Source organism: Nerophis lumbriciformis, linkage group LG39, assembly GCF_033978685.3.
Source record: "Nerophis lumbriciformis linkage group LG39, RoL_Nlum_v2.1, whole genome shotgun sequence".
Taxonomy (NCBI): Eukaryota; Metazoa; Chordata; class Actinopteri; order Syngnathiformes; family Syngnathidae; genus Nerophis; species Nerophis lumbriciformis.
The window spans coordinates 2,963,881-2,986,961 of NC_084586.2; the positions used below are offsets into that span (position 1 = coordinate 2,963,881).

The window sequence follows — 23,081 nt, forward strand, 5'->3', positions numbered from 1 at the left end:
TCTCTTAATGTGATGTTATGAGCTAGCAAATATAACAACTACACTACCCAGCATGCAACGATAGTTACGAGCATGCGCGGTAGCCCTGAGAAGCGTTGTTGTATGCTGGGAGTTAGAATGTGGTTATGAGCACGCTGTGAGTAAACGTTGAGAACTCAGTTAACACGCCTCGTCTGCATTATTTATAATTAGACAGACAACACACTTAATAGGAGCCATTTTGGGGTCTTTACATAAACACACAAATGGAAATGAAACGTCACATATCCCAGCATGCACCGCGCGCTTCTTCTTCTTCCGGGGGCGGGTGGTTGCTTACAGTAAAAGAAGAAGCGCTGCCTGTTCTATGGGGGCGGGTGCTTACCTTGGCGGTTGCTTGCGTAGAAGAAGAAGCGCTTCTTGCTCTACCGGAAAAAAAGATGGCGGCTGTTTACCGAAGTTGCGAGAACGAAACTTTTTGAAAATGAATCTTAATATTTATCCATATATAAAGCGCACCGGGTTAAAAGCCGCACTGTCAGCTTTTGAGTAAATTTGTGGTTTTTAGGTGCGGCTAATGGTGCGGAAAATACGGTACAAGTCGCACTGGAGCCCGGCCAAACTATGAAAAGAACTGCGACTTATAATCCAAAAAATACGGTAGTCAAGGAGACCGATAAGCCATATTTGGAGTTATTTAAAGATTAATATTATGTCAGTAAACATCTGCCAAGTTGTTTTTTTAACATTATTTTTTTTTAGAAAGGTGGGGGCAGTAGTGACATAATGTTTGATGTAGTGTTTAATTGATCATCAAAAAATATCAAACACCTTTATTATGTGTGTCTAAGAGGAGCATCTACATTTTATTTTAAAATATGGAACATCTCCTGGGAAAATTGGTCAAAATATGACATTTCTCTACATCACAATAACCATTTTACTCCATTTTATGGATTTAAAACATTGTAAGGTTTCTGAAATATTGTCAACATTTAAATAAGAACAATTGTGGGCTCCTTCACGTAGATTATAATTGAGACATTTTTCAAGATGACTGACATCATTTCTTCCTGGATGTTACAGAAAGTATGAGAATGTGTGAGCTGCTGCCTGATCTTCTTTACTTTCATAATCATCTCATATTTAAGGTTTAAGTCCCAATGATAGTCACACACACACACACACACATTAGGTGTGGTGAAATTATCCTCTGCAGTTGACCCATCCCCATGTTCACCCCCTGGGAGGTGAGGGGAGCAGTGAGCAGCAGCGGTGGCCGCGCTCGGGAATCATTTTGGTGATTTAACACCCAATTCCAACCCTTGATGCTGAGTGCCAAGCAGGGAGGCAATGGGTCCCATTTTTATAGTCTTTGGTATGACTCGGCTGGGGTTTGAACTCACGATCTTCCAGTCTCATGGCGGACACTCTAACCACAAGGCCACTGTTTGTGTAAATATTTGTCAAGATATTTACACAAAGTTTAGATTTTTGGCAGAGATATCTTTTCTGTCGTCTTCACGTCCGTCAATCTCTGTCGCATTATTTGATTGATCATGAAACTCGTGGCGCTCCTTTAATGAGTGTGGCGGGTGGAGGCTTGTCGAGCAACTCCATCGCAGCGGTGGCCAAAACAAACAAAACGGGACCGGAAAGACGCCAGGGAAGAAGGACAAAAACCGGATTTCCCGGTAAAAATGGAAATGTTTGTACTGTAGGCGACCGGCCCTGCAAAGATAAAGGGGGCGTGGCCCCGTGAGTGCTGTGGAGAAGAATTGTGAGATATCAAAACCTATTTGGTATTAATTATTGCCAACGAGAGTATTTTTCATTTTAAATGAAATAAATAAATAAAAAAACGGGCCGCAGCAAAAAGAGAACTTTTCTCATGTAGGACAAAAGGGCTTGAGCATAGTTTATTATATCTACTTCAGTAATTATTGACTTTTTAATACTAAATACTGGCATTATAAGTGTATATCATGTATCTGCTGATGTATTTCTGTTGCCAATACCGATAAAAAAAAAGACTGATACGTCAAAATGCCAAATATCGGCGCTGAAAATCGGTTGATCTGTAAAACAAACAATTTCCACTCCCACGTTTGAAGTATTACAACTCGAAAATGATCCGTCAACAGTATACTTATGAAAGGTTAAATAAAAAATGTCTATAATTAATCATGAGTTAACTTGTGACAATGTGATTAACCCTGCTTAAATATTTAAATCCATCGACAAAGATATTTCTCTGGATGAAAGTCGTTCCAGCATGTGAATTCAGTTCAAGTCCACAAGATGTCCAGGGGCGTACGTCATGGTGGTGTACAGCAGGCTTGTGCAAAAAAAAAAAAAACTTGATATGAGGAATTTGATTTAAGTCGCCTCCACCTCGCAGGATGTTGAATTACAGGAAGTGGAATTCAATGACACTCTATCGCAAAGTAAGAACAAGAATTAGTTTTTGGCTCAAATTCTACAAATACTTAAATAATAAAATCATTAAAACAAACATTTTGGAATAACTAAAGCATTCCTATTTTTCCATGATTTCAAAGTCATAATAATTCAAGTTAAAGTACCATTGATCAGAGGTGGGACCAAGTAATTGTTTTGCAAGTCACAAGTAAGTCTCAAGTCTTTGCCCTCAAGTCCGAGTCAAGTCCCGAGTCAAGACAGGCAAGCCCCGAGTCAAGTCCAAAGTCAAGACTGGAAAGTCTCAAGTCAAGTCCTAAGTCCTGCATTTTGAGTTTCGAGTCCTTTCAAGTCCTTTTAACCACAGACTAATATATTAACACAGATTGTGTATGCTTTTCAAACGCTGTATTTATTTATTAAAACAAGTGCATTTTAAATTGCAGGAAAGAAAATTGTGCTGACATTGCACTTTATAATAGCACTATTAACCAGTCATTTGAAACATTAACTCATTCCTTTACAGAACAAACACATTGAAAAATAAAGTGCAAATGTACTTATTTGTACAAAAGTGTTAACATTGAAAAAACATGACATATACGTGAACATAACAAAAAAGTTGTACTTTTTATATGTCAGGGCCCTATGCTGCATTGCATTTGCAAAAGACCAAAGTAGCCAAGAGTCTGTCAGTCATTTGTGCACGATGGGGGCGTAGTATGATGCCACCATGGCTGAAAACTCGCTCCACTGGAGCACTGGAGGCAGGCACTGCCAAGACTCTCATGGCCACTCGGAACAGTGAAGGAAGAGTCTTCATGTTCAATGCCCAGAACAAAAGGGGGGAGAGAGGTTTTTTGGGTTGGTGCACTACTTGTAAGTGTATCTTGTGTTTTTTATGTTGATTTAATTAAAAAATAAATAAATAAAAAAATAAAAATATTTCTTGTGCGGCCCGATACCAATCGATCCACGGACCAGTACCGGGCCGCGGCCCGGTGGTTGGGGACCACTGAGGTAAACAACCAACAGTATGTCAGAAAGCTAGCTAAAACGGTACACATATTCATAATATAGTATACATTTTAACTGACCTTTATTTTACTATTTTTGTCTTTTTTTAGGTGGCTAAAATACGCGGTGCTGCTGACCGCCGTCTAACGTTACGTGTGATATATTGACTAACGTAACCCTGCTTAAAAAAATCACTGAACAAAAAGTATGAATAAGGTAGTGAACTGCAACAGATTCCCGTGTTTGCAATAACGTTATAACGTTAGCAGTGAGTTTACAGCCTCACTGATTTAACTACACAGCAAATAAAAGTCACGTTACTTAGCCAATAAACGTTATCTTACATTCAAAACTTACCGTTCTTTGTGCAACTTCAAATGCCGGACGAAGTTGGAAGTTGTTGCCTCTCCATCAGTAATTTTCGAACCGCATGTGTTGCATACTGCAAACCGTTTTGTGTTGACCACCTCGTAATTTTTATACCCAAACAAAATTATTTTAGGTATCATTTTTTGTTCACTGGCGTGTGGTTTGGACATGTCTTCTTCGTTGGTTGTCCTGCAATTTGATTGGATGAATGCTGTGTGATGAAAACAAAGTAGATCTAATTTGATTGGCTGTTGTACTGAGAGCACACCAGCTGACACACGCAACGCTGATAGACAAGTACACAATGAAAAATACGGAGCGCTCCCGAATAACTTTTTCATCTTTGGGTTTTGGGGAAAGTAGCAAGTCATGTCAAGTCATGTCAATTGAAAAGGCTCAAGTCCAAGTGAAGTCACAAGTCATTGATGTTAAAGTCTAAGTCGAGTTGCAAGTCTTTTTACATTTTGTCAAGTCGAGTCTAAAGTCATCAAATTCATGACTCGAGTCTGACTCGAGTCCAAGTCATGTGACTCGAGTCCACACCTCTGCCATTGATAGTCACACACACACTAGGTGTGGTGAAATTATCCTCTGCATTTGACCCATCCCCTTGTTCCACCCCCTGGGAGGTGAGGGGAGTAGTGAGCAGCAGCGGTGGCCACGCTCGGGAATCATTTTGGCGATTTAACCCCCAATTCCAACCCTTGATGCTGAGTGCCAAGCAGGGAGGTAATGGGTCACATTTTTATAATCTTTGGTATGACTTGGGCGGACACTCTAACCACAAGGCCACAGAGCAGGTTATGTATATAATATCATTAGATGATAAAAACATGAAATATAATCTGTACATGAGGTAATATTTCCATCAAATTTGTAAATGTGACGTTCATGGAATTGAACTGGAGTGTGCGAGACATTTCAAGAAAATGTGCGCACCTGTTGTAGATGCTCCTGAGCGCCTCCTCGAACCTGCGCAGGACCTTGGGGGGCGTGGGCCACTTGACGCGCTTGCCGTGGTCCTTCATGGAGCGCACGTTCCGGAAGCGGCGGTTGACCTCGCGGATGTACGACTTGACCTTGTAGTGCCGGTAGGCCCGCAGGATGACCAGGGCCGCCCGCATGCGCCGGTACCGGATCCTGGCGATGGTGCCCCTCCACACCTGGGCACCGACAAAAAACACCAGATCTCAAACACATAGCTTCACACTCACACGGCAACTTATAATAACCCCCCAATTTTCGTTTTTTCTCTCTGGGCAAAAGCAAGTCGCACTCGCTCCCCTTTTTGTGTCTGCCCTGCCTGCCTCTGCCTTGTTCTTTCTTTAGTTTATTTCGAACATGAACACACTTACATCATAATACATCACACAATTTCATATCATTAGGGCCCGCAATGGCCCATTGCATAAGGACTCCCACAGGGAGTCCTTATGCAATGGGACATAAGGACCTATTGTTATTCTAAGGTTTTATTATTATTTCTTTCTTTCTTCTTCCGCCGCCTCTTCGAGCACTAATTTGACCCACTTAACCTGCTTCAAAACTCACCATATTTGACCCACCCATCAGGACCTGCGAAAATTGCCTTTTAATAAAAAAAACAAACCCCAAAACTCAAAATTGCGCTCTAGCGCCCCCTAGGAAGAAGAAAAAACTACGCTGCCTGTAACTCCCACTAGGAAGGTCGGAGAGACATGAAACAAAAACCTTTATGTAGGTCTGATTTAGATCTACATTTCACAATTGTATATCCTCGGGCTAAAATCAACAGGAAGTTGGCAATTCCCCCTTCAAGACAAAAAAGTACTAAAAACAGTCACTTTTGCCTCTTTGAGCTGTAATTTGACCCCCTTAACATGCTTCAAAACTCACCAAACTGAACGCACACATCAGGACTGGCAAAAACTGTGATCTAATAAAAAAACCTAACCCCAAATTCAAAAATTGCGCTCTCGAGCAATTTTTGAATAAAACGGAGAAAAAACTACTCCTCGGAAGAAAGAAATGACACAACTGCCTGTAACTCACACTGGGAAGGTCGGAGAGACATGAAACAAAAACCTCAATGTAGGTCTCACTTAGACCTACATTTCATAAATTGACAAGCCCCAGCAAAAATCTACTGGAAGTTTGCTATTCCCCCTTCTAAACAACATTTTTGTAAAAACCGGTCACCTTTCTTCAAACATTATCTCCTCTGAGCGTGTTTGTCGTTTCGGCTTCAAACTAACACAGGAGAGTGATTGAACCCTTCTGATTAAAAGTTATTGAAAGAGTTTTAATAACTGCTCCGGTTTTGATTTTATGACCCTTCAAAGAACCGCTGCGCTAATGCTGCTGCACTGCTGTTTTTTTAAGATGGCTGCTTAAAAGCAGGAAGCACCAGCATGGCCAAACTATGCAGACAAGGTAGGTACACTACACAAAAGTCTTGGGACACTTCACAATAAAAGTATACAAAAGTATTGGGACACTTAGGACTAGCACCTGCCAAATACGCGGGCCCGTTCAACGCTGCTTGCAGCTTTAATTTCATTTGACATCATGCCCGAAAAGGAGTAGGAAGAAGCAAAGCTTATTTAATCCTACCCCTTTCCCACTTCAAAGCGTTTACAAATATATAGAATCATTTACTGACCTTTTTATATAATAAAACAACATCTATGAATTAGTATACAACAGTTTTGTAATATGTCATTAATTAATTAATTCAGTCATTATTAACATACTGAGATGAAGAATATCTTATTTTCAATAAGGTTGAAAGTATTTCTCATAATTCTTCTTCTTTGTACTCTGTAAGCACTATTATTTTCTTCTGGATCATATCAGTACAATTTTTAACTTCTTTACTTAATCCATTCCATAATTTAATTCCACATACTGATATGCTAAAAGTTATAAGTGTTGTATGTGCATATAAATGTTTTCAATTATTTTTTCCTCTAAGGTTATATTTCTCCTCTTTAGTTGAGAAGAATTGTTGTACATTCTTTGGTAGCAGGTTATAGTTTGCTTTGTACATCATTTTAGCTGTTTGCAATTTTACCAAATCACCGAACTTTAATATTTCTGACTTAATAAATAAAGGGTTTGTGTGTTCTCTATATCCAACATTATGTATTATTAGGGCCCGCAATGGCCCATTGCAAAAGGACTCCCGAATGGGACATAAGGACCTATTGTTATTCGTTCGTTTTATTCTTTATTATTCTTCCGCCGCCTCTTCGAGCACTAATTTGACCCCCTTAACATGCTTCAAAACTCACCGAACTTAACACACACATCAGGACTGGCTAAAACTGTGATCTAATGAAAAAACCTAACCCCAAATCTAAAAATTGTGCTCTACAGCAATTTTTTAATAAAACGCACAAATAACTGCTCCTCGGATGAAAAAAATTACAAAACTGCCTGTAACTCACACTGGGAAGATCGGAGAGACATGAAACAAAAGCCTCTATGTAGGTCTCACTTACACCTACATTTCATAAATTGACAACCCCCAGCAAAAATCAACAGGAAGTTTGCTATTCCCCCTTCAAAACAACATTTTTGTTAAAACCGGTCCCCTTCCTTCAAAATCTATCTCCTCTGAGCGCGTTTGTCGTTTCGCCTTCAAACTAACACAGGTGAGAGATAAAACCCTTGTGATTAAAAGTATAGATGGGATTTTTAATACCTGCTCCGGTTTTGATTTTATGACCCTTCAAAGACCCGCTGCACTGATGCTCCTGCGGTGCTGTTTTTTTAAGATGGCTGCTTAAAAGCAGGAAGCACCAACGTGCCCACACAATGCAGACAAGGTAGGTACACTAGACAAAAGTCTTGGGACACTTCAGACTAAAAGTAGACAAAAGTATTGGGACACTTAGGACTAGCACCTGCCAAATACGCGGGCCCGACCAACGCTGCTTGCAGCTTTAATTCTTTATTATTCTTCCGCCGCCTCTTCGAGCACTAATTTGACCCACTTAACATGCTTCAAAACTCACCATATTTGACCCACACATCAGGACCTGCGAAAATTGTCTTTTAATAAAAAAACCAAACTGCAAAAATCAAAATTGCGCTCTAGCGCCCCCTAGGAAAAAAAAACTAGACTGCCTGTAACTCCCACTAGGAAGGTCAGAAAGACATGAAACAAAATCCTCTATGTAGGTCTGACTCAGACCTAACTTTCATAATGGTACATTCTCGGGCTAAAATCAACAGGAAGTTGGCAATTCCCCCTTCAAGACAGAAAAGTACTAAAAACAGTCACTTTTGCCTCTTTGAGCTGTAATTTGACCCCCTTAACATGCTTCAAAACTCACCGAACTTAACACACACATCAGGACTGGCTAAAACTGTGCTCTAATGAAAAAACCTAACCCCAAATCTAAAAATTGTGCTCTACAGCAATTTCTTAATAAAACGCACAAATAACTGCTCCTCGGATGAAAAAAATTACAAAACTGCCTGTAACTCACACTGGGAAGATCGGAGAGACATGAAACAAAAGCCTCTATGTAGGTCTCACTTACACCTACATTTCATAAATTGACAACCCCCAGCAAAAATCAACAGGAAGTTTGCTATTCCCCCTTCAAAACAAAATTTTTGGAAAAACCGGTCACCTTTCTTCAAAATCTATCTCCTCTGAGCGCGTTTGTCGTTTCGCCTTCAAACTAACACAGGTGAGAGATAAAACCCTTGTGATTAAAAGTATAGATGGGATTTTTAATACCTGCTCCGGTTTTGATTTTATGACCCTTCAAAGACCCGCCGCGCTGATGCTGCTGCGGTGCTGTTTTTTTAAGATGGCTGCTCAAAAGCAGGAATAACCAACGTGCCCACACAATGCAGACAAGGTAGGTACACTAGACAAAAGTCTTGGGACACTTCAGACTAAAAGTAGACAAAAGTATTGGGACACTTAGGACTAGCACCTGCCAAATACGCGGGCCCGAACAACGCTGCTTGCAGCTTTAATTCTAACTGATCTTTTTTGTAACACGGTTAGCGAATGTAGCGCACATTTGTAGTTATTTCCCCATATTTCTGCACAATAACTCAGATATGGTAACACTAGCGAGCAGTAGAGAATATGTAGTGATTTTTGGCCCAGGACATATTTTGCTTTATTCATTATTGAAATGTTTTTTGCCACCTTATGTTGTATGTTTTGTATATGAGATTTCCAGTTCATTTGATCATCTATTAATACTCCCAAAAATCTAGTTTCTTTTACCCTTTCTATGTCTACTCCGTCTATTTGTATTTGTGTATGATGCTCTTTTCTACTATTACCAAATAGCATTATTTTAGTTTTACTGAGATTCAAAGATAGTCTGTTTTTGTCAAACCATCTTTTTAATTTGTTCATTTCTTCTGTTATTATTTGTATTATCTTCTGTGTGCTCTCTCCTGAACAGAAAGCAGTTGTGTCGTCCGCAAATAAAACCAACTTTAAGTCTTTCGTAACCTTGCAAATGTCGTTTATATAACTGGTTCCGGTCGTACCTAACCGACAGGAGTTTTTGTGTAAAAGTAGACAGTTTTATGTCGTCCACAGCTCCTTTACCACATGGGGTCCCCCAGGGCTCAATCCTTGCCCCAATTTTATTTGCGCTTTACCTTCTCCCCCTTGGTTCTATTTTTAGGAAGTACAGTATTGCATTTCATTTTTATGCCGATGATTGCCAGATTTATTTTCCCATGGCACAAAATAACACGGTTCAACGTCTTATTGACTGCCTGCACGACATCAAAGTCTGGCTTTCAGCTAACTTCCTGAGCCTAAATGAAGATAAAACAGAAGTTATGTTGTTCGGTCCAAGTCGCTCTCCCTCCCCCAATGTTGACCTCGGCACTCTGACCCCGTATTTCAGCGACTGTGTCACAAACCTGGGGGTAAAGTTTGACTCAGATTTTAAATTCGAAAAACAAATCAGCAGCGTCGTTCAAAAAAGCTTTTATCAATTACGCCAAATAGCGAAAGTGAAACCGCTTCTATCAAGACATGATCTTGAGAAATTAATCCACGCTTTTATCTCGACTCGTCTTGATTATTGTAATGCCCTGTATGTTGGCATTAGCCAGGCCTCCCTCGCCCGCCTGCAGCTCGTGCAGAACTCTGCTGCTCGTCTGCTAACACAGACCCGCAGACGTGAGCACATCACCCCTATTTTAGCGTCCCTTCACTGGCTCCCTGTGCGTTACCGAATACATTTTAAACTCCTTTTATTTGTTTTTAAATGTCTAAACAACCTCGCGCCAACCTATCTCTCCGACCTCCTTCAGCCTTACTGCCCCACCCGATCCTTAAGATCAGCCAATCAGCTGCTGTTGACGGTCCCTGACACAAGGCTGAAGCTTAGAGGTGACAGAGCTTTCGCCGTTGCTGCTCCCAAGCTCTGGAACGACCTACCCCTGAGTGTTAGACAAGCCTCCTCTCTTCCTGTTTTTAAATCTCTCTTAAAAACATACTTTTATTCCATGGCTTTTAACACTGAGTGATATCCATCCTGCAATGGCGCCCCATAATACACCTGCTGTGATCCTGTTTTTATGTTTTTATTAATTCTATTTTAATTATTTATTTTTTATCGTGTTCTGTTTGTGTTGTGTTGTGTTTGCTCGGTACTCGTTTTATCTTTTAACCTGCTCATTGTACAGCACTTTGGCTACCCCTGTGGTAAATTTTAAATGTGCTCTATAAATAAAGTTGATTTGATTTGATTTGATAAAGATTGAACAATCTTGGTCCCAGTATTGATCCCTGGGGTACACCACAGGATATATCTAGCCGTGTTGACATATTTTCACCCATTGTTTAACTTTCTTGTAGCCTCTTTTTTTGCACTGCTCTCCAAAATGTAAACAATTAAATTGAACAACTTGCCTCTCAACAAAACTGACAACATCTCGGCTTCAGGGGAACATGTCTGTCCTGTCGGAATGGTTGTTGCTGGACACACGACAGACTCTTGGGAGAAGAGGAGTGCCGCGTTCCTGCCGACCCTTTTAGTCTACTACTATTCGGAATCATGACAACAGGAGTAAGCATTGCCCTGATCTATCGACAAATTGGAAGATGCTGGCAGCCGTTCAAGGTACCCCGAAGCTGACACTAATGATTGGAGGATGCGGGCAGAACTCTGGACACTCAGACGTTTGTGATTTTGGATAACATCGAACCGTGTGCCATGCTGGATTAATTTGAGGGCCAGAAATAGAGTGTAAAGTTTAAACACAACTAGAGATGTCCGATAACGGCTTTTTTGCCGATATTGTCCAACTCTTAATTACCGATTCCGATATCAACCGATACCGATATATACAGTCGTGGAATTAACACATTATTATGCCTAATTTTGTTGTGATGCCCCGCTGGATGCATTAAACAATGTAACAAGGTTTTCCAAAATAAATCAACTCAAGTTATGGAAAAAAATGGCAACATGGCACTGCCATATTTATTATTGAAGTCACAAAGTGCATTATTTTTTTTAACATGCCTCAATACAGCAGCTTGGAATTTGGGACATGCTCTCCCTGAGAGAGCATGAGGAGGTTGAGGTGGGCGGGGGTATATTGTAGCGTCCCGAAAGAGTTAGTGCTGTAAGGGGTTCTGGGTATTTGTTCTGTTGTGTTTATGTTGTGTTACGGTGCGGATGTTCTCCCGAAATGTGTTTGTCATCCTTGTTTGGTGTGGGTTCACAGTGTGGTGCATATTTATAACAGTGTTAAAAGTTGTTTATACGGCCAACCTCAGTGTGACCTGTATGGCTGTTGACCAAGTATGCTTGCATTCACTTGTGTGTGTGAAAAGCCGTAGATATTATGTGATTGGGCCGGCAGGCAAAGGCCGTGCCTTTAAGGTTTATTGGTGCTCTGTACTTCTCCCTACGTCCGTGTACACAGCGGCGTTTTAAAAAGTTATAAATTTTACTTTTTGAAACCGATACCGATAATTTCTGATATTTCATTTAAAAGCATTTATCGGCAATCAACCAATCCCCAGAGATGTTGATTGGCAACACTAAATTGGCCCTAGTGTGTGAATGTTGTCTGTCTATATGTGTTGTCCCTGCAATGAGGCAGCGACTTGTCCAGGGTGTACCCCGCCTTCCGCCCGAATGCAGCTGAGATAGGCTCCAGCACCCCCCGCGACCCCAAAAGGGACAAGCGGTAGCAAATGGATGGATGGATGGATCTCTAAACACAACTACTCTAAACTTGATTGTTTCCCCTGGCTACGACGTGGCAAGGCTGTTACTTTGAGATTCCCCTCTAGGACAGTGCAGTGAAGACGAAAACAAAATCCTTCCCCGTCAACGACACCTGGAAAGATAAACTCTGTTCCTTTGCCACCGCCTGCAGAGCAACGCCAGGCCTACAGACTCAACACCCACACCATAGACCATGGCTACTAGAGGTAATGTAGTAGCCATGGTAGTCTAGTAGGAAATAATCGATTTTTTGATGCATCGCAATTTGGACATGGATGATTATAGAACCGATTAGTAAACATCAATAATCGATAATTGATTTATTTATTGTAAATAAAGTAATGCAGACAGTTCTAAAATGTAGTTGACTGCAGCGAGCCACCCCACCCAGAGATCCGACCAGCTCTTTTACAAACCCCGTTTCCGTATGAGTTGGGAAATTGTGTTAGATGTAAATATAAACGGAATACAATGATTTGCAAATCATTTTCAACCCATATTCAGTGGAATATGCTACAAAGACAACATATTTGATGTTCAAACTGATAAACATTTTTTTTTTGTTGCAAATAATCATTAACTTTAGAATTTGATGCCAGCAACACGTGACAAAGAAGTTGGGAAAGGTGGCAATAAATACTGATAAAGTTGAGGAATGCTCATCAAACACTTATTTGGAACATCCCACAGGTGAACAGGCACATTGGGAACAGGTGGGTGCCATGATTGGGTATAAAAGTAGATTCCATGAAATGCTCAGTCATTCACAAACAAGGATGGGGCGAGGGTCACCACTTTGTCAACAAATGCGTGAGCAAATTGTTGAACAGTTTAAGAAATACCTTTCTCAACCAGCTATTGCAAGGAATTTAGGGATTTCACCATCTACGGTCCGTAGTATCATCAAAGGGTTCAGAGAATCTGGAGAAATCACTGCACGTAAGCAGCTAAGCCCGTGACCTTCAATCCCTCAGGCTGTACTGTATCAACAAGCGACATCAGTGTGTAAAGGATATCACCACATGGGCTCAGGAACACTTCAGAAACCCACTGTCAGTAACTACAGTTGGTCGCTACATCTGTAAGTGCAAGTTAAAACTCTCCTATGCAAGGCGAAAACCGTTTATCAACAACACCCAGAAACGCCGTCGGCTTCGCTGGGCCTGAGCTCATCTAAGATGGACTGATACAAAGTGGAAAAGTGTTCTGTGGTCTGACGAGTCCACATTTCAAATTGTTTTTGGAAACTGTGGACGTCGTATCCTTCGGACCAAAGAGGGAAAGAACCATCCGGATTGTTATAGGCGCAAAGTTGAAAAGCCAGCATGTGTGATGGTATGGGGGTGTATTAGTGCCCAAGACATGGGTAACTTACACATCTGTGAAGGCACCATTAATGCTGAAAGTTACACACAGGTTTTGGAGCAACATATGTTGCCATCCAAGCAACGTTACCATGGACGCCCCTGCTTATTTCAGCAAGACAATGCCAAGCCACGTGTTACATCAACGTGGCTTCATAGTAAAAGAGTGTGGGTACTAGACTGGCCTGCCTGTAGTCCAGACCTGTCTCCCATTGAAAATGTGTGGCGCATTATGAAGCCTAAAATACCACAACGGAGACCCCTGGACTGTTGAACAACTTAAGCTGTACATCAAGCAAGAATGGGAAAGAATTCCACCTGAGAAGCTTCAAAAATGTGTCTCCTAAGTTCCCAAACGTTTACTGAGTGTTGTTAAAAGGAAAGGCCATGTAACACAGTGGTGAACATGCCCTTCCCCAACTACTTTGGCACGTGTTGCAGCCATAAAATTCTAAGTTAATTATTATTTGCAAAAAAAAAATAAAGTTTATGAGTTTGAACATCAAATATCTTGTCTTTGTAGTGCATTCAATTGAATATGGGTTGAAAAGGATTTGCAAATCATTGTATTCCGTTTATATTTACATCTAACACAATTTCCCAACTCGTATGGAAACGGGGTTTGTATTTTAGGGCACTTATTTTGCACACATTCTCATTAATTTACTAAAAGTGGCAATTAAATTGACTGTTTGTTAATACAAATTTGTTTTTTTTTACAGTTGCAAGTGATAAACACTTGTTTAGTGAAACAAAAAGAAATGTAAAACTGCATCAATATAAATAAATTAAAGATGCATTAATAATTAATAATCGGAGCTCCTGAATTGAAATTGAATCGTGAGGTGCCCAAAGATTACCACCTGTAATGGCTACATATGCACACATAACACCAAGCCTTTGTCGCCGATTCACCCCACGTGGTATGACGAAAAAAAGAGCAGCGACCCGAGTGGCTGGCAGCCTCAGGCCGGATGGCTGCCCCCTCCCCTCCTGTTGCAAGTCTTGTGGTTTCTTTTGTCAACATTTGTATATATGTGCTCATCAAGTTTTTTTCCTCAACCCAAGTCTGCGCCCCCTCACCCCAAAAAAGCCCAGTCTGAGGTCGACTTTTTTTTTTTTTTTTTTTTTTTTTTTTTTAAATCATCCTTCCCCAGCGTCTACCTTTTTCCCCAACTTTTACGGGGTGCCATAAGTGGCGACCCATCACCGTTCCTGTTCTGTTGGCCTGTACAATGTTTGTCTAATCTAACGGGTTAGTGCTGAAAATTAAATTTCACTCTGCTTGTGCAATGACAATAAAGAACATACCATACCAGGATATTTTCATAAAAAAAAAGAAAAAAAAAAAGAAAGAAAATACCACATGTCCATAGGAAAACAGGACGTTTGGTCACAAAAATGCAAGTGTGTCACGTAAGCAAAATCACTTCTAAAAGTTTAATTTCGCCATTAAATATCATGTTAGGGCCTTTTGACAATTATACTGTTTTAATAGAGTGTCTAATAATACAATACAACTGCTCTTACTAAATCTCTTCAATTAAGTCATAGAAAACATACTAGACATTGGATATACAGGTAAAAGCCAGTAAATTAGAATATTTTGAAAAACTTGATTTATTTCAGTAATTGCATTCAAAAGGTGTAACTTGTACATTATATTTATTCATTGCACACAGACTGATGCATTCAAATGTTTATTTCATTTAATTTTGATGATTTGAAGTGGCAACAAATGAAAATCCAAAATTCCGTGTGTCACAAAATTAGAATATTACTTAAGGCTAATACAAAAAAGGGATTTTTAGAAATGTTGGCCAACTGAAAAGTATGAAAATGAAAAATATGAGCATGTACAATACTCAATACTTGGTTGGAGCTCCTTTTGCCTCAATTACTGCGTTAATGCGGCGTGGCATGGAGTCGATGAGTTTCTGGCACTGCTCAGGTGTTATGAGAGCCCAGGTTGCTCTGATAGTGGCCTTCAACTCTTCTGCGTTTTTGGGTCTGGCATTCTGCATCTTCCTTTTCACAATACCCCACAGATTTTCTATGGGGCTAAGGTCAGGGGAGTTGGCGGGCCAATTTAGAACAGAAATACCATGGTCCGTAAACCAGGCACGGGTAGATTTTGCGCTGTGTGCAGGCGCCAAGTCCTGTTGGAACTTGAAATCTCCATCTCCATAGAGCAGGTCAGCAGCAGGAAGCATGAAGTGCTCTAAAACTTGCTGGTAGACGGCTGTGTTGACCTTGGATCTCAGGAAACAGAGTGGACCGACACCAGCAGATGACATGGCACCCCAAACCATCACTGATGGTGGAAACTTTACACTAGACTTCAGACAACGTGGATCCTGTGCCTCTCCTGTCTTCCTCCAGACTCTGGGACCTCGATTTCCAAAGGAAATGCAAAATTTGCATGGTTGGGTGATGGTTTGGGGTGCCATGTCATCTGCTGGTGTCGGTCCACTCTGTTTCCTGAGATCCAGGGTCAACGCAGCCGTCTACCAGCAAGTTTTAGAGCACTTCATGCTTCCTGCTGCTGACCTGCTCTATGGAGATGGAGCTTTCAAGTTCCAACAGGACTTGGCGCCTGCACACAGCGCAAAATCTACCCGTGCCTGGTTTACGGACCATGGTATTTCTGTTCTAAATTGGCCCGCCAACTCCCCTGACCTTAACCCCATAGAAAATCTGTGGGGTATTGTGAAAAGGAAGATGCAGAATGCCAGACCCAAAAACGCAGAAGAGTTGAAGGCCACTATCAGAGCAACCTGGGCTCTCATAACACCTGAGCAGTGCCAGAAACTCATCGACTCCATGCCACGCCGCATTAACGCAGTAATTGAGGCAAAAGGAGCTCCAACCAAGTATTGAGTATTGTACATGCTCATATTTTTCATTTTCATACTTTTCAGTTGGCCAACATTTCTAAAAATCCCTTTTTTGTATTAGCCTTAAGTAATATTCTAATTTTGTGACACACGGAATTTTGGATTTTCATTTGTTGCCACTTCAAATCATCAAAATTAAATGAAATAAACATTTGAATGCATCAGTCTGTGTGCAATGAATAAATATAATGTACAAGTTACACCTTTTGAATGCAATTACTGAAATAAATCAAGTTTTTCAAAATATTCTAATTTACTGGCTTTTACCTGTATATGTGCTCATCAAGTTTTTTTTCCTCAACCCAAGTCTGCGCCCCCTCACCCCAAAAAAGCCCAGTCTGAGGTCGACTTTTTTTTTTTTTTTTTTTTTTTTTTTAAATCATCCTTCCCCAGCGTCTACCTTTTTCCCCAACTTTTACGGGGCGCCATAAGTGGCGACCCATCACCGTTCCTGTTCTGTTGGCCTGTACAATGTTTGTCTAATCTAACGGGTTAGTGCTGAAAATTAAATTTCACTCTGCTTGTGCAATGACAATAAAGAACATACCATACCAGGATATTTTCATAAAAAAAAGAAAAAAAAGAAAGAAAATACCACATGTCCATAGGAAAACAGGACGTTTGGTCACAAAAATGCAAGTGTGTCACGTAAGCAAAATCACTTCTAAAAGTTTAATTTCGCCATTAAATATCATGTTAGGGCCTTTTGACAATTATACTGTTTTAATAGAGTGTCTAATAATACAATACAACTGCTCTTACTAAATCTCTTCAATTAAGTCATAGAAAACATACTAGACATTGGAGATATATATATACATATATATATACATATATATATATATATACATATACACATACATATGTATATTTTTATATACACACACACACACACACACACACACACACACAGTATATATATATATATATACATACATATATATGTATACATACATACATACATATATATTTTATATTTATATATTATATATATATATATTTTTTTTTCCCCCAAGATGGCGGCGCGCACAGACGCAGCGGCTTACGGCTCTCCATTTCAGTGCTCTTTCTTCCTTCTTTTCTTCATGTTTTTTTTCCTTTTGTGCACCACCTGTACTGCAAACACCCGGTACACCCGCCAGTCACTCTTGGATATCGGTAACTCGCACCAGATATCTGTTTCGAGCGACTTTCACCACGAGCACAACATCCCAGATGACATAGCGAGAGCACAGGGCTCTCCGTGGTTTGTTGTCGGGTCTGGGAGACGGCGCAGACGGAGGAGGGAGAGGAAGCAGGAGCGTGGCCGCAGGTCCGGCGTCTTGCTCAGGCTTAGGAAACAACCCCACAAGCCACCTCTACCGAGCCTGTTCCTCTCTAATGCCAGATCCCTTGTACAGAAGATGGACGACCTGGAGTTACAACTTGCTGGAAACCGCTATGTTCGGGACTGTTGTGCTATGATTATCACCGAAACCTGGCTTCACCCGGAAATACCCGATGCTAGCATGCAGCTAGCCGGACGCACTCTGCTCCGCCGGGACAGAACTAAGGACTCCGGTAAGAGCAGAGGAGGGGGGCTCTGTATCTATGTGCATGAGAACTGGTGCAACAACGGGACAATCACTGAACAGCACTGTTGCCCGGACGTGGAGTACATGTCTGTTAGATGTCGGCCTTTTTTTCTCCCGAGAGAGCTGTCTGTTGTTATCATCACGGCTGTGTATATTCCACCGGACGCCAAAGTAAACACAGCGCTCTCTCTTCTGCTGAACACCGTCAACGAACAGCAGCGGGCCCACCCCGACGGTGTTCATATCATAGCAGGGGATTTTAATAAGGTCAATCTGAAGACTGTACTCCCTAAGTTCTACCAGCACGTGAAGTGTTCTACAAGGGGAAAGAAAACCCTGGACCACGTGTATACCAACATAAAGCACGCGTACAGAGCTACACCCCTCCCCCAGCTTGGACAGTCAGACCATCTTTCCCTCCTGCTCTCTCCTACCTACACCCCCATCAGACGCCAGGCCAGGCCTATCACAAAGACTGTTATGACCTGGCCTGACGATGCACTCCCCAAACTTCAGGACTGCTTCCAACACACAGACTGGGACCTCTTCCAACAACAGGAGCTGGAGACAGCCACAGGAACGGTGCTGGACTACATAAAGTTCTGCATCGGGAATGTGACTGTGGAAAAAATCATCCGGGTTTACCCCAACAAGAAACCCTGGATGACCAGCCAGGTCCGCACACTCCTCAGGGCCCGCGACGCAGACTTCATGGTCAGGGGACAGGGCACTGTACAGTGTTGCTAGAGCCGACCTGAAGAGAGGGATTAAAAAAGCAAAGGCAGACCACAGGAGGTGCATAGAGTCCCATCTGTCCAGCAAAAACTCACGGGAGGTGTGGCGGGGCATTCATGACATCACGAAGTTCAGAGGCTGCAATATGACAACTGCGGATCAGAGTGCGACACTGGCAGAGGAGCTTAACTGTTTCTTTGCCCGTTTCGAAACCCCCCAGCGACACTCATCTGCTCCAGCCCTGCCCCCGCCCCCACCGGGCTCCGGCGCCACTCCACTCACTGTACAGGAGCACAGTGTCAGACGAGTGCTCCTGGCTGTGAACCCCAGGAAGGCTACCGGACCAGACGGAGTACCTGGAAAGGTGCTCAGGACGTGCGCCCACCAGCTCGCTCCCCCCCTCACCAGGATCTTCAACCTCTCCCTGGCTCAGGCAGTCATCCCATCCTGCCTGAAGTCATCTACAATAATCCCGGTGCCGAAAAAGTCTCCCATCACCAGCCTGAATGATTACCGACCAGTGGCCCTTACTCCGGTAATCATGAAGTGCTTCGAGCGACTTGTTCTCCAGCACATCAAGGACCATATCCCTCCAGACTTCGACCCCCACCAGTTCGCATACCGGGCGAACAGGTCCACAGAGGACGCCATCGCTGTTGCTCTCCACTCTGCTCTGAACCACCTGGAGCAGCAGCAGAGCTACGTCCGGATGCTCTCTGTGGACTATAGCTCTGCCTTCAATACAATAATCCCGGACAGACTCTGCAATAAACTGGACACTCTTGGCCTCCCCCCTCTCACAAACGCCTGGATAAGGGACTTCCTAACGGACCGACCCCAGAATGTGAGACTTGGCCCGCACCTCTCATCCTCCCGCACGCTGAGCATCGGCTCCCCACAGGGCTGTGTGCTGAGCCCCCTCCTCTACTGCCTTTACACCCATGACTGCAGTCCGGTCCACAGTGACAACCTTACCGTCAAGTTTGCCGACGATACCACAGTGGTCGGGCTCATCTCCAGGGGTGACGAGGCTGCCTACAGAGAGGAGGTCCTGAAGCTGACGGCCTGGTCTTCGGAGAACAACCTCGCTCTCAACACCAGCAAGACCAGAGAGATCATCGTCGACTTCAGGAGGAGCAGCACCGACCCTGCCCCCCTCTACATCAACGGCGAGCGTGTAGAGAGGGTCCACACCTTCAGGTACCTTGGAGTCCACATCTCTAATGACTTCTCCTGGACAGTCAACACCACATCAATCATCAAGAAGGCTCAGCAGCGGCTACACTTCCTTAGAGTCCTCGGGAAGTACAACCTGAAGCCTGACCTGCTGCTGACCTTCTACCGCTCGTCCATCGAGAGCCTGCTGACCTACTGTATTACGGTATGGTACGGCAGCTGCACTGCAGCAGACAGGGAGAGGCTGCAAAGAGTGGTCAAGACGGCTCAGAAGATCATCGGCCGCCCTCTCCCCTCTCTGACGGACATCTACACCTCCCGCTGCCTCAACAGAGCCAGTGCCATCATCAAGGACAGCACCCACCCTGGCTCTGACCTGTTCCACCTGCTGCCCTCTGGGAAGCGCTACAGGTGCATTAAAACCAAAACAAACAGGCTAAAGAACAGCTTCTTCCCCAGGGCCATAACCATCCTGAACGGACTGCCCCATTGTCCCTCATAACTGCCTTCTCTTCGGTGCAATAACCCATTCCACCAACCACCCTGTTTTTGTTTTGTTTTTTCATGTATATATTCATTTCACACCATATTCATTGCACTTCTACATTTTTTAAATTTTTATATATTTGCACATTGTTTTTCTAGCATGCACACATCGCACTGTATGGAATGGCCTCAATCTCGTTACCTTGCGTAATGACAATAAAGCTGATTCTGATTCTGATGTATATATATATATATATATACACACACATATACATAAATACACATACATATGTATATATACATACATATATTCATACACACATACTGTATACACACACACACATATATATATACATACATACATATGTATATACATACATACACACACACACACACACACACACACACACACACACACATATACATATATATATATATATATATATATATATATATATATACACACACATGTATATATATATATACATATAAATACACATATATATATACACACATAAATACACATACATACAAACATCCATCCATATATATATATATATATATATATATATATATATATATATATATATATATATATATATATATATATATATATATATATATATATATATATATATGTATGTGTGGGAAAAAAATCACAAGACTATTTCATCTCTACAGGCCTGTTTCATGAGGGGGGGTACCCTCAATCATCAGGAGATTTTAATGGGAGCATTCGCATACCATGGTTTATATAGGGCACAGAGTGGGTGGGTACAGGCTGGCCTAGGGGCGTGGTGATTGGCTCATGTGTTACCTAGGAGGTGTTTCCGTCTATGGCGGCATGTTGTTACAATTTCGCTGCGCTTGTTGAGGGATGACAGGTCTGGACGGTAAATAATAAACAGTTTCTCTTTCAAGCATAGGTTGCATCTTTTATTACCACTATTGTAAGGTGTGCTGGATGCAAGGATTTGCCATGTTATTGAATATTCAACATTATTGTCTTTGAGGTCCCAAATGTGTTTGCTGAGTTCTGTGGTATTTCGCAGGTTTTTGTTCCTGAAAGAAGCCTTGTGATTGTTCCATCTGGTTTTGAATTCTCCCTCGGTTAATCCTACATATGTGTCGGATATAGATATATATATATATATATATATATATACACACACACATAAATACACATACATACATCCAGCCATATATATATACATACATACATACATACATACATACATACATACATCTATCTATATATATATATATATATATATATATATATATATATATATATATATACATACAGTAAATATTTATATACACACACACACACACATACATAAAACACATCACTCAGTAGTATTTGAATGTAGTCCACTTTCTGTGTGGCTGTTTTGTGTTCAGTGTAAAATAAGAAGTATGACATCACCGCATGATCATGACTCGATAGTGTTGTTGTTGTGTGTGACAGTAAACAATTCCGTCCATAACACTTAATGCTGCAGGGTGTCACATCATGAATATTGCATGTGTTCATGCTCGGGTGGGGGTGAGGAAGCGTATGAATAATAAAAGTGTGGAGGAGGCGGCCTTCACCTGATGAGCTCGCTGTCATAATTGGCAAGAAGGAAGATCAGTCACGCTGCTGATGTCAAGATAAAAAAAAATGTTTTTTTCTTACCAAAAAACCCCAAATTCAACAAAGGTTTGCTCCTTCCAAAGTCAGGATGACAAACCCCTGCCTCTCCTCGTGTGACACTTTCATTTTTCACCTTCTTGGTCATTTACTACGTTCAACTTGCTGTCTTTGATTCCAAACCAGCACATATGAAGAATGCAAGTCCACTTTGATACATTTTGTAAAAACAATACAATGTTGGTAAAAACATGCAAATCTAACAAAACATTTTAGCTTTGTGTTTTAGCCGACGGACTCCGGCCCCTAGCAATCACTCCAGCAGCACTGAGGGCGGACTCAGCCAAACTACCTCTCGGTAATGATGCCATTTTTAATCCAACAAAGAAAGTGACTCAAAAAACACTCAGTAAAGTAATGTGCTAGCTTTCCAATTTTACACACACACACACACACACACACACCAACGTATGTTGGTGGACACCGGCGGTGAGGGATGCCGTCAAGCTGAAGAAGGAGTCCTATCGGGTTCTTTTGGCTCATGGGACTCCTGAGGCAGCGGACAGGTACCGACAGGCCAAGCGGTGTGCGGCTTCAGCGGTTGCGGAGGCAAAAACTCGGACATGGGAGGAGTTCGGGGAAGCCATGGAAAACGACTTCCGGACGGCTTCGAAGCGATTCTGGACCACCATCCGCCGCCTCAGGAAGGGGAAGCAGTGCACTACCAACACCGTGTATGGTGCGGATGGTGTTCTGCTGACCTCGACTGCGGAAGTGGTGGATCGGTGGAGGGAATACTTCGAAGACCTCCTCAATCCCACCTACACGTCTTCCTATGAGGAAGCAGTGCCTGGGGAATCTGTGGTGGGCTCTCCTATTTCTGGGGCTGAGGTTGCTGAGGTAGTTAAAAAGCTCCTCGGTGGCAAGGCCCCGGGGGTGGATGAGATCCGCCCGGAGTTCCTTAAGGCTCTGGATGCTGTAGGGCTGTCTTGGTTGACAAGACTCTGCAGCATCGCGTGGACATCGGGGGCAGTACCTCTGGATTGGCAGACCGGGGTGGTGGTTCCTCTCTTTAAAAAGGGGAACCGGAGGGTGTGTTCTAACTATCGTGGGATCACACTCCTCAGCCTTCCCGGTAAGGTCTATTCAGGTGTACTGGAGAGGAGGCTACGCCGGATAGTTGAACCTCGGATTCGGGAGGAACAGTGTGG

The 23,081-nt window shown here is 42.3% G+C and overlaps 1 protein-coding gene across 2 annotated transcripts in view; it reads right to left on the minus strand.

Moving 5' to 3' along the window:
• Window positions 1-23,081, minus strand: part of myo1d (myosin 1D) — a 288,636-nt gene that overhangs the window by 88,146 nt on the left and 177,409 nt on the right. For both annotated transcript variants that reach the window (XM_072912674.1, XM_061931649.2), the window contains exon 17: window positions 4,723-4,946. In XM_072912674.1, coding sequence (XP_072768775.1) covers window positions 4,723-4,946 — 224 coding nt within the window. The remainder of the gene's footprint in view (window positions 1-4,722; window positions 4,947-23,081) is intronic.